At 38.7% G+C, this 13261-nt stretch overlaps 2 protein-coding genes across 3 annotated transcripts in view; one reads left to right on the forward strand and one right to left on the reverse strand.

Annotated features, from left to right (window-relative positions):
• The window catches only part of RO60 (Ro60, Y RNA binding protein), a 301212-nt gene that overhangs the window by 37650 nt on the left and 250301 nt on the right, over positions 1 to 13261 (reverse strand). The window contains exon 1 of one of the 2 annotated variants that reach the window (XM_081300542.1): positions 3650 to 3814. The exons of the other annotated variant lie outside the window; for it this stretch is intronic. The gene's annotated coding sequence lies outside the window, so the exon portion shown is untranslated. Of the gene's footprint in view, positions 1 to 3649; positions 3815 to 13261 lie in introns of those variants that run through there. 2 annotated transcript variants of the gene reach the window in all.
• The window catches only part of UCHL5 (ubiquitin C-terminal hydrolase L5), a 48544-nt gene continuing 39118 nt past the window's right edge, over positions 3836 to 13261 (forward strand). The window contains 3 exon segments of the mRNA XM_081300544.1: positions 3836 to 3865; positions 3867 to 4224; positions 11424 to 11487. Coding sequence (XP_081156670.1) covers positions 3851 to 3865; positions 3867 to 4224; positions 11424 to 11487 — 437 coding nt within the window. The 5' untranslated portion in view covers positions 3836 to 3850.

Below are 13261 nucleotides of genomic sequence, written 5' to 3' on the forward strand. Positions count from 1 at the left end.
ATAGTTACCAGAAGCTAGGGGCAGGGAAAACTGGGGGAGTGACTACTAACGGAGGAATTTCTATTGAGGTGTTGGAAATGTTTTGAAATAAGATATTGGTGATGGTTGCATAATTCTGTGAATATATTAAAAACCATCGCTGCACTGGATACTTTAAAATAATGTACTTCATGACTTGGGGATTATATCCTAAACCTTTTTATTAGGAAAATAGAAATTAAAAATTGGCTAGGTGAAATGTAGGGCAAAGTTATCAAGCTATCAAAGTGGAAAGCAGCAGAAAAATCATTATGCAAAAGTGATATTTAGCCTTATACTTCTTATATTTGACTTTAGAAAGCAATATGAGATACATACAGACATACATAGGAATATAATTTTTTCTTTTTTATGCTATCATCATCTCCTTCACAAAAGGCTTAAGCTCCATTGCCAGTGGTTTAGAATGCAGTAGTTCAGGGAGTGAGGTCTGAGACTAGTCAGGAGTTAATCTACTTCTGAGGTGTTGTAAATCCAAATTAACAGCAGAAATATAGTTATTCTTTGGTCTGTCCTAATCTCTTATACCCACCACTCTGAAGGATCTAAAACAGCTGAATTCATTAAACCTCTAAAAAATTAAAATCTTGGGGAGAAGTTAAATCACAATTCTATTAAAAGTATGACCACATTTTAAATCAATTACAAATGTCTTATATTCTGGCTATTTCTGTCTTGATTTACTTTAGAATGCAGAATAAATGCTAGTAGAACACACTATGTAATAGCATTTCCTTCCGCTTCATTCATTAGAAATACAATACACATAGTGTCTTTTACCAGTAACTAATTAAAAATCACAATTTTTTCTTGAGTTTAATAGTCAAATATCTTTCTCTCTCTCTCTCTCTCTCTCTTTTTTTTTTTTTTTTTTTTTTGGTACTGGGTAGTAGATCCAGGGGTGCTTAACTCTTGAACCACAACTCCAGCCCTTTTTTGTATTTTATTTAGAGACAAGGTCTCACTGAGTTACTTAAAGCCTTGTTAAATTGCTGAGGCTGGCTTTGACCTTGCGATTGGATCCTCCTGATTCAGCCTCCTGAGCCACTGGAGGTGAATGTCTTTTAATCTGTTACTTAAAAATGTTAACTTTCACACCAAGAAGTCAAACAAATTTACAGTTTATTCCTTTTATTTATTTATTTATTTATTTATTTTTATTCCTTTTAAAATGTAGTTAAGACTGACATTTGTAATTGTAATCATTGAAAAATAAAACATGTATATAAATACACACACATACACTATGAAAACTAGGGCCACATATTCAAATGCCTCTACCATACAGACAGGAAACAGAAATAAGTGGATCAAATCAAAGGGAATGCAATAGGAACTGGTAAGGAATTGCAGCAAATGTGTCATCATTGTAGTCTAAACAAAGATGTCAACTGGTTGCCAGATCTCATTTTTCTCCAGATTTAGAAATATGGCTTTTTATGTGAACTCTCAGTATTAAATGTCAATACAACTGAAGAAATCATTAATAGGTATGGTTCATAAAGAAATAAGGCTAGACTTATGAGACTCAAAATTTTCCAAATAAATATCTTAAGTGCAGATTTTGAGTACACTAACCTGTGGGTAGTGTCTAGGGAGCAAATTCCAGCTTCAAAAAAGTATTTGTCAATAATACATCATATGGCATTAGAGCCGATTATGCTAAGTGAAGCTAGCCAATCCCTAAAAAACAAATGCCAAATGTCTTCTTTGATATAATGAGAGCAACTAAGAACAGAGCAGGGAGGAAGAGCAGGAGGAAAAGATTAACATTAAACAGAGTCATGAGGTGGGAGGGAAAGGGAGAGAAAAGGGAAATTGCATGGAAATGGAAGGAGACCCTCATTGTTATACAAAATTACATATAAGAGGTTGTGAGGGGAATGGGAAAAAATAAGGAGAGAAATGAATTACAGTAGATGGGGTAGAGAGAGAAGATGGGAGGGGAGGGGAGGGGGGATAGTAGAGGATAGGAAAGGTAGCAGAATACAGCAGTCACTAATATGGCATTATGTAAAAATGTGGATGTGTAACCGACGTGATTCTGCAATCTTTGTAATGTTTTGAATAACCAATAAAAAAAATACAATACATCATACAGCTGGGTGATGTGGCAAAGGCCTGTAATCTTCAGCGGCTCTGGAAGCTGAGGCAGGAGGACCGTGAGTTCAAAGCCAGCCTCAGCAATGGCAAGGCACTAAGCAACTCATTGAGACCCTGTCTCTAAATAAAATACAAATAGGGCTGGATGTGGCTCAGTGGTTCCCCAGCATGCGCGCGCGCGCGCGCACACACACACACACACACACACACACACACACAAAACAACCAAAACAAACAAACAAATCATAGACTTTGGCTTCTGCTCCACAATATACTCACGCTTGTTTTACAAAAGCTGTTCTTTCTTTCTGTAAAATTTACCATGTGTTTTGCAGCTTCACACAAAATCTGTAGCACAATCCTCAAGGGTTTGAGAAGGAAGGAGTCAAGAGTTCTATCCACTAAAGCACCCTCCCCTCCAAGCCAAAGGCCTGTCTTGGAAAATGCTTTTAAGGAATGAAGCACACACATATTCAAGACTTTAATACTACAGTACCCTGTAAGAACCTGATGAATAAGGGTGATTCAGTTAAAGTAGCCATTTTTTGTTCCATTCTTCTTCTAGTTTTAGAATCATCCCAAATGTTTTAGATTAATATGCTATATGTTTTAAAACATAATTTTCCTTAGAGGCATCACATCCCCTTGCACCAGTCTATCATCCCCATGAGCTTTTAGAAGAGATGTCTCTCCTCTCCCCTGTTATTTGTTAGTCGGAGGTTCTAATATCAGAAATATTCAAAGTCAAATTGGTAGGTAACAGGTTTTATTTAAAGCCAGCTTTGAAAAGAAGACACGAGAAAATTGTTTTAAAAGTTCTATCTTCCCAGTCCCTGAAGGTGAGCAGAACTTTTGGAGGGAGGCAGGGAAGAAGAGAGTGCAAAATAAGACAAAAGGCAGGAAACGTACATATGCAAATTTAGTTAGCGTGTGTTAGACCTGAGGAGGGGGCAATTTTTGCTCTCAGCTTCTTTGGCGCCGGCAAAAAAGGGTTGGGGTTTCAGTCCTTCAGTTTCCTTTCTGAGCATGAGAAAGTTTGGTCTTAATTCATAGGGGGACCCCCCCCAAAAAAAAAATTTCAGTGTTTCATTTTCTCTAAGATAAATTCGCCTTCTGTCTTCCCACAAAGCACCTTCTTCCAAAACCCAGAATCCAAGACTACGCCTCTGCGCGCAGAAGCCGCGGGAGGAGGAGAAAGAGGAGGAGTGAAGCCGGACCTCTAGACGCCGGCCTGTGGGAGCTATGCATGTACAGACTCAAGCAATCCCGGATTCGGAAAGGACCCGCCCTTCGGAGCGTCCAGGCCGAGCCCAAAGAGAACGCTCCAGAGCGATGCTGGTTCGCTACCCAGAGTGTGAAGCAGGGAGGGAGAGAACGATGGTTGGCGAAGTGTCTGCCCCGGCCTCTGCAGCTGGGATGGAGGACCGGTCAGACCCTGCGCGTCCCGGGGTTGCTCAGACCGCACAAAGGGCCTTCAGCTGCCAGCCCCCGCCCGCAATTTCCTTACCTGTGCCTGGCGGCCGACCCTCGGGACCCACAGGGCCGCCAGAAGAAGCCCTGCGTAGCACTGAGAAAAAACCAAAAGCAGCAGAAGGACTGGCAGCCACAGCCCGACAAACACCACCAGGACTTCTACGTTCGGTTCTCCGGAGCGAGCCCCGCCCCTCTTCTCCTGCACCACCCTCCCTCCAGACGGCAAGGATCCCGGATGTTACCTCCTCCGGCGCTCTGAATCTCCGCCCTTTCTCCTCAGGTCCCCGCCCCTTTCGAACGTGCTGCTGGTTCCCGCGAGGCCTAGAGTTTCGATGTCTCCTGGGTGGCTAGAGCGTCTTCCAGCGCTGGGTCGCGCTGCAGGTGACGGCGCCCGGAGGCTGTCGGGAAGTAGGCGGGGTGACGTGTGGTTGACGAGCTCGGCGGCGGGTTTGCTGAGATCTGTGGCCGGCGGTAGCTGGTGCGGGGGGCTGCCGAGAACGCGAGGTGGAGCGGGGCGGTGTGTGGCCGGGGCCATGACAGGCAATGCCGGGGAGTGGTGCCTCATGGAAAGCGACCCCGGGGTCTTCACCGAGCTCATTAAAGGATTCGGTGAGAACCAAAGGGACCGTCCTGGGCCGGGGGGTCACGGGAGGAGGCCCAAGCGGGGCATGGAGTGGACACCTGCAGCCACCGCCGCCCGGCTTCTGAACAGAAATGACTTCAGGAACCTGGAGTCTGGGAGGGGGAATTTAGGGCTTATGCTGCGTCGTCCTTCAGGGGCAGTCGCGTTTCCACAGTCATCTTGAGAGCCACACCACGAGGGCGAGGGTCGTGTCTATGTTGTGCACTGCTGTATGCTCAGGAATCGGTAGGGCCTTCCCGCCCCAATTCTTTATGCACCTGTCCTTCCCTTTCCACTGTTTTCTCTGTGGAGCCTCCCTGTCCCAGGGCAGTGTGGTCAGGTGCATCACTTAGGCCATCAGCCCTATCGAAGAAGCCAGTCCAGGGTGTGTCTTCAGGGTGGTGTCCGAGGCCCAAGCCGCTCAGGAACTCGAGATTCTAGTTACTCAAAGCAGAACACCTTAACTCTTCCACACACCCTGACTGCGTGGACCTGACAGACTACTTCTCTGGTTCTTTTGCTCCCTGGGCATTTTTGGCTTCCGGTGAAGTGAGCTTTCTTGATGTAGTATTCTACATTAGAGGCCACATGCTTTCCTCATAATTTCTTTCTAGCTTTATTCATTTTCTTCCATACTACTCAGCATATACTTCCATACTTTTTATTCTTCCCTCTCAATTGTTCCCACCCTCTGTTTTGGGAAAATACGTTCATATTTGTTACATTTCCTCAAGTATTATTTAGAACCATTATGTTAAAACTTGTATTCAGGACAGAAATTAAATGTCAATGTAGTACATAGCTGAATATTTGGAATATCATTTTTCTAGCACATGTTCAACTATTATATCTCAGGCACACTGGTAAGGATTGGGAGTTGTTAATGTGAATAATCTGACTGCTGTTCTGAACAACTGACAAACTCCTATGGTGTCTTAATTGCTATGCCAAGAATATTCACAAACTAAGAACACAGGTCATGAAGAGCACGGACAGAAGAGAAGCATAAACTGATGGTGTTATTTGTATATAGATTAGGGAACAGCTGGCAAAGTGACTAAAATATGATGTAATGGTCAGGGAAAGTATTTGAATCTGAAGCTGATCAGGTAAACTGAGGCCAGATTGTGTGCCATATAGTATAGTCTGGTTGCCCTATAGTCACTGGGGACTTACTGTCAAAGATCCTTGAATGAAGTTCAAATATATTCAAATGAAATTATTTTTTTTTTAAAGAGAGAGTGAGAGAGGAGAGAGAGAGAGAGAATTTTTAATATTTTATTTTTTAGTTCTCTGCTGACACAACATCGTTGTTTGTATGTGGTGCTGAGGATCGAACCCGGGCCGCGCGCATGCCAGGCGAGGGCGCTACCGCTTGAGCCACATCTCCAGCCCCAAATGAAATTATTTTTATAATTAAGGTTTACTATGCTTGTGGAGTGCAGAGCAAATTGGAATGAAGTGAGAGAAGGTCAGTTTGAGGTGATTGGCTTGACCATTGACTTCAGATGAAAAAGTAGTGAGATAGGAGAACATAGATTCAATAATTTTGCTGTGTTTAAATCACTAGTTGCATGTGGAAATGCCTTCTCCTCTTTGTGGAGCAGGAGTACATCCATTACATGCTACATTAAAAAAAGGAGTTCTCAGGGCTGCCAACCTTAAAGTACAGGTTGAGTGGTAGTATATTTCTCCTACATGAAAAGAAAAAATCAGCTTTGGGCGCTGGTGGAGACGATTACAAAAGAGCAGACATGAAGGAGAAGAAAACAAGATCAGTTTTGGACATAACACTGATGTGTGCAAGTGTAGCCATAAAGTTTACGTTCAAAAGCTTAACTGTTGTGACATGTTAAAGTTGACTTTCAGAAATATGGTGCTAGGTAATTTTATTTTCAAATCAGTTCAGTCCATCATCAGCTATTGTTTCAATTTCATATGTGCAAAAAGCTTGGAATTTGAAAATGATTTAAATAAAGTCATGCATCAGAGAGTGATATATAAATCCACTTTTATAAGCACACATGAAAAAAATAACTGTTGATGGATTGGCTCCATTAGCAAAAGAACTTTACAAAAAAATTAGATACTTCAAAGAAAAAAATCCAATTTTTCCAATCATTTTCATTTTTTTCCCATTCAATTCATCAATTTAAAAAACTTTGGTGGAGCATAGTGGCACATTCCTGTAAACCTAGTGACTTGGGAGGATGAGGTGGGATAATGTCAAGTTCAAAGCCAGCCTTAGCAATTTAGCAAGGCACTTAGCAACTTAGTGAGACCCTGTCTCAAAATAAAAATACATTACTGGGAATGTAGCTCAATGGCAAAGCAACCCTGGATTCAATTCCCAGTACCAAAAAACCCCTCTAAGCTTTTGGAATTTAACTGTTTTGAAAGTGAAACATATGATTATATTGTGAATGCTGTTGCAAATTCATTTTGAAAGTTCATCATTAGAGAGGAAATTATTTGTGGAAGCAGTGAATATATAAATATAAATTTTAGTGAAATGTTGTATCATAGTAAAACAAAGATTTTATTTTAACTAAGACATAAGTAATACCAACTCTGCAAATTAAAAAAAAAAATGTAGCCAGGCTTGGTGACCTGTAATCCCAGTGGTTTGGGAGGCTGAGACAGGAGGATCGTGAGTTCAGAAAGCAAGGCTCTAAGCAACTCAGACTCTGTCTCTAAATAAAATATAAAATGCAAAGTAGGGCTGGGGATGTGACTCAGTGGTCGATTGCTCCTAAGTTCAATCTCCAGTACCCCACACCCCATACCCCCCAAAATGGAAAAATAAAACCAAAATCATTCTATGAGGGCAGATATTACCTTGCCCAAACCAGACTATAGGAAAAGGAAACTGTAAACCTGTATCCATAGTCAACATAAATGTAAAGATTTCAAACAAAACAGGAGAAACCCATTGAGAATTGTTTCCCACCAAAATTTATGATTCCTTTCTACCCCAAATCAACATTCCTTCAGACACTTAGATTAGTGTGACCTGACCAGCATGATCAATACCAAATCTGTTAATATCTTGTAGTATGTACAAGAGACAAATTTTGTGTTGGCCTTTCCGTTTGGTTCAGAATATTAACCCAGGTATAGCAGGGTGTATTAGTGATTTTTTTTTCACCCCATTTTGGCATGACAGCAATTCTGGAGTAATTTCATCATTAATAACAGCTGACCTATTCATTAATGCAGATCCAAATGACCTTTGAGTCTAAGAGGAAAGCTTATCATAATCACTTCTTTTTTGGGTACAGGGGATTGAACCAGGGACATTTTAACACTGAGCTATATCCCCCAGTCCTTTTATTTATTTAATTATATTTCTTAAAAATATATTTTTTAGTTGTAGCTGGACACAGTACCTTTATTTTCTTTACTTATTATTTTTATATGTGCTGAGGATTGAAGCCAGGGCCTTGCAACGTAGTAGGTGAATGCTCTGCTGCTGAGCCACAACCCCAGCCTCATATTTATTTAATTGAGACATGGACTCACTAAGTTGTAAGGCTGCCCATGATCTTCCTGCCTCAGCCTTCTAAGTTCTGGGATTTTGGGCATGTGCCACCATACCCCGTGTATTTCCTAAGGTGTATTTCATTTTGTTTTGAATAGAGGCAAATTAAGGTCTGGATTTCATACAAGAAATAAAAAGTATATAGTGTTGGAGGTTTACAAGTGTTGATTATAATTGTTGGGCCCCCCGAAATGGGATCAGTTGAGTGTCTCATTTTGTTTTGAGGATAGAAGCAAATTAAGATCTGGATTTCACACAAGAAGTAAAAAGTATATAGTCTTGGAGGTTCACAAGTGTTGATTATAATTGTTGCCCCCCCCCCCCAAAATGGGACCAGTTCAGTAGAGTATCTCCAATTTAGGGAAATACCCAATTCAGTTCAAATTATTTTCTAGCCTTGTTTTTGTAGAGGTTGCTTGAGACTGTTTATCAGTTTTTCCTATTTGGTCATATCACCAGCCAAATGGCATTTATCTGCACCATGGGACAACTGAGAAATGGGTTGTGGAAAACATCTGGGTATATTCTTTGTTGGGGATGTAGAGGCTGTGACCATCCTTACTACTTTCGGTAGTCTTGGTAAGGTTAGGGGGATCAAAAATTATCAAAACTGTTGGAAGATAGCGTACCTAGCAGTTGATTAAATTTAAGGCTCTGGTGACAGTTTGGGAGAGCTTCCTGCCCCCCCCCCCCAATATTTTCTTTGTGAAGAAGCTTCTAGACTCATTTTTAATTTTTAAAATTGTATTTGTTTATTTTTTCATGTAGTGCTGAGGATTGAACCCAGTGCTTCTCATGAGCTAGGCGAGTGCTTTACTACTGAGCCACAACCCCAGCCCTCCAGATTTATTTTTAAGAAAACTTTTTTTAAAAATATTTTTTTAGTTGTCGATGGACCCTTATTTTATTTATTTATATATGTTGTTGAGAATTGACCCAGTGCCTCACTCATGCTAGGCAAGTGCTCTACCACTGAGTTACAACCCCAGTCCAAGGAAACTATTTTTGAAACTAGTTTTAGAATAGAACTGTTTATTAGACCCACCAGTATCATCATACAGATGTGTTATTCAGTATATAAATATTTCAAAACTTGTACCATTTTAATTCAGTAACCCCTTTCACTTTGGAATACTGACAAAACATAAATCATCCTATTTAAGACCCAGTTTATATAATTAAAGTTTTTTTAAAATCAGTGCTTATAGTAATGCTCATTCCTACCTCTGAACTTCTAGACTATGCCCTGTGTACCTTTCATATCTAATATATGCATGCTGTATTGTCCTTGTTTACTAGATTTGTGAGGTTTTTAAGTATTGTTGACAGTAATTTATTAACTTCTGTCCTTGCCATGGCCTAGTATTGTGCTTGGCACACCAAAGATGTTTGGTAAATGCCAATATTTCACTAACTTAAAAAAACCAAAAAAACAAAAAACTTCCTCTCCTCCCTAACTTTTTATTTAATATATAATATTAGGGGGTTTGCATTAAGTTGCTGTGTTTAGTGTTTTATAACCTTAATACCTCACAAGAATTTTGTATATTAGATGAAGCAGGTAATATCCTTGTTTTATATGTGTATTGAGGAAAAAAAATATGTTTTTGCTCAAAGTTAAGAATTTTAGGGCAGTGCTGGGATTAGGACTCAGATCTCTGAAATCATTGCTTATTCTGTTTCCATGCTGTATTAGATATTAAATATATGTGTAAGGAGGTAGATGCTAACATTTGAGTACTGTGTTTTCCTTACATTTATTTGTGTTTGACATAAGATTATTTAAGCATTGTCACAATTTGAAATTCCACTTGTGTAGAATATTTTGGAGTACTTTGATTCGGTGTTTTTTTTTTCTTTTTTATTGTGGTATGATAATAATATACAGTGTTTTAATGTTTGGTCTTTCTTTTTACAATCGATTTCTGATTGCAGTAACCAGTGTTAATAATTGGACAGTGTCCTCTTCCCTCATTGATACTTGTACAGAAATTCAAGTTTATGAGATTCCCCCCTCCCACTTGATTATATGTGAATATCTATCACTCTCAATCTGTTGGTACACATCTAGATTTCTTCCAGTTCTTTTCCACTGTAATCTACGTAGTAACTTTTCTAGTACATACTTATTTAATACTAGAGTGAATACTTAATAAATATTTGTCAAACAGAGTTAACTGAAGCACATAATCAGGGATGCCCAAAGTCACATTGTTGGTTGGCCTAACAATTTTTTTAGCTATTTTTTTAAATAGGTGGTTTAAAGGCTTCTCCAGCTCTCAGTTGAAAATAATCTGAAATAGTACAAAGTGCCCAGATTTTTATAAGGGTTTTGATTAGTTTCCTGGCATATACTAGCTATAGTGAATTTAAGCAAACCACTTTACATCCACAAAGCATCATTCATTAAATTCTTGCCTTTCCACAGAATAAACTCAGGTCACTAACTTGCCCCAGAAGTATACAAGTATTCAAAGAGGTTTCTTTCCAAGGGAGAGAAGGGAGTCTGGTCTTTCAAAGATTAGAGAAAACGTATTAACACACTTTACACATAGGAGATACTGGTAAATAGAGTTGTTTTTCTGTATTGTGATAATTATGCTAGCTAATATTAGACTATATTAGGCACTATGTTAAATATATCTCATGCTTTCTGTCATTTATTCCTCACAGCAAATCCGTGAGTATGGGAAATGGAGAGGTTAAATAGTCACATACCTGGTAAATGAAGCAGAAATAATTCAGTCTAGCAATTTGAAGACCCAAGTGTTTATACATGATTACTCTGATACTTGCTGCTACAGTAGTGTTTCTCAACTTTGATTGGCACTATTTACATTTTGGGCTAGATAATTCTTTTATTATTATTATTATTATTTTATTTTATTTTGTTTTTTAATGAGACCGGGTCTTGCTATATTGCCCAAGCTGGGCTTAAGCCATCTTCCTCCCTCAGCCTGCCTCAGCCTCCCCAGTAGCTGGGTTATGCAGCCAGATAATTTTGTCAGAGCTTTCCTGTACAATGTAATATGTTTATAGGCATTTCTCATCTCTACCCACTAGATGCCAGTAGTGATCTCCCCCATTCTCTGCCCCATGACAATAGTGAAAAAAAAAAAAAAAAAAAATCTCTGTAGGCATTGCTAGCTGTTCTCTGGGGGTCAAAATCACCCTGGTTGAAAATCATTGTCCTAGAAGAAATGTATGTTTGAACAGGGGTGGGAGTGACTTTGAAGTAGTTGAAAGTATATAATTGGAGTTTAGGAAAAAGATCAGAACTATAGGTGTGGTTTGAAAGTCATTTAAGTGGTAGCTATTTACTTTGCCAGAAGGAAAAAGTGTACAGTTTGGTAGGGAGGAAGGGCTAAAGACAGAGAAGGGGGGACTTAACAGATGAAGAAGAGCCAAAGATTGAGAGATAGAAGGAACTGTTGTAGGGTGCTGATGTAATGAAAATTAAACTCTTGAAACTTTTAAAAATATATAATATTTCTATTTTATCATTTTAATTAATATATCACGTTTTACCATTTTAATTTGTCCATGTCCTATTGAACCCAAATATACCTTTCTTTTAGTTAATATTTAATGATGAAGGAGAAATGAGTTATTTTGTTTTCTAAACAAAATAATTTCTTATTTCAGGTTGCCGAGGAGCCCAAGTAGAAGAAATATGGAGTTTAGAGCCTGAAAATTTTGAAAAATTAAAGTAAGTAAAGTTTTAGTTGTGTTAAATGAGCCAGGCATGGTAACACGTGCCTGTAATCCCAACAACTTGGGAAGCTGAGGCAGTAGGATTGCAAATTTGAGGCCCACCTGGACAACTTAGTGAGACCCTGTCTCAAAATTAAAAGAGCTGGGTATGTCTGTCCATGGTAGAGTGCTCCTGGATTTAGTCCCTATTATCATAACAAACAAAACAAAATAGCAAGACCCTGTCTCACAATAAAAGGGGCTTGGGCTGGGAATATAGTGCAGTTGATAGAGTGCTTGCCTGCATGCACAAGGCCCTGGGTTCGATCCCTAGCACCACCAAAAAAACCAAAAAGTTAAAAAAAAAAAAAAATATATATATATATATAAAAAGAGCTGGGCATGTCCTTCACTAGTAAAGTACTTCTGGGTTCAATCCCCAGTACAAAAACAAAAAGAAAAAAAGTAATATATCTATACTTAAATCTTTTGAGATTACTAAGATTTGTCCATGTATTTTATTTGAATTACCCTAGACTGAGTACATTATCTCCTTTAAGTCTTTTCAATCCTGTGAGATAGGTATTATTCTAGTTTTATAGAACTCGAGGCTCATACAGAGTCATTTTTAAGGGATTCAGTCCCAAGACTATAATTCTGTATCCATGAAGTACTGATTGTTAGGTTTTTCACAAAATTCACTTGTAGATTGTAGTGTTAGAACGTGGAATATTTTATCATAAAAGCATGACTAATAGGTCATTATACAAAAGCATACTTAATAGATAATGTACATTAGTTGTAATTCAGAATTTGCCTATACGTTGTCATCTTGCTTCTTGGGAAACTTAAAGTTCAAGGTTTCAGTATAGATGCCAGAAAGAATTTTCCCCTTACCCAATCTCTGTGATTAGAGTTCCTCTTGGAGCCTGTCCTTACCCTTTACCTTGGTACCCTCAATCATTGACCCTGTATCTGCAAATGGAAGACCACAGGAGTTTTCTTTCTTTCTTTTTTTTTTCAAAAATTTTTTAGACATTGATGGACCTTTATTTTTATTCATTTTATTTATATGTGGTGCTAAGGATCGAACTCAGTGCCTCACACATGCTAGGCAAGCATTCTACCACTGAGCCACAACCCCAGCCAAGGAGTTTTCTTTACTAAGAGAGTTCTTAAACTCTTGAAATGGGGACAAGGAAGAGACTTTAAAAAGGAAAGTGGGGACTTAGGGATGTGGCTACTGTCTTTAATAGTAAGAAGGAGATGGTTTTCTTCTCCTACCTACCTTACCTTTATCCACAAAAATAGCAACCATTTTAGATGAAATAAGAGATCAGTTGTGACTGAGATCAGGGAAGATTAACTAAAGATGCATCATTTTAATTCTCTTTAAAATGGGGAAAGATTTTTGATGAGGAGAATGCCACTGTGAAAAAGTGGAGAAAATCCTAAAGTGGTGATTTAATGTTTTGTGCTCATCAGTGATTCTGTTAGGAATGTGAATGACTTCATTATGTATTGAGATGATGGCAGCCATTCGTACTGTAGTAGGTTTGTCTGTGAATCTAATAATGTAGGTGACTTCTTAATATATGTGCTATCAGCTGTTCATCTGTAAACATTCTGTAGCAACTTTATTCATATATGTTAGAATTCAGTCAAGTTTAATAGCTTTTAGTTTTGCTATGTTCTTAATTTTCTATTTTTAAATGAATTGATATAAAGTATCAATGAATAGTACATAGATTTGAGAATAAACCTTTTATTATAATTCTGTGTTATCCTAT

Source organism: Spermophilus citellus (genome assembly GCF_964194105.1).
Source record: "Spermophilus citellus genome assembly, chromosome: 6".
Lineage (NCBI taxonomy): Eukaryota > Metazoa > Chordata > Mammalia > Rodentia > Sciuridae > Spermophilus > Spermophilus citellus.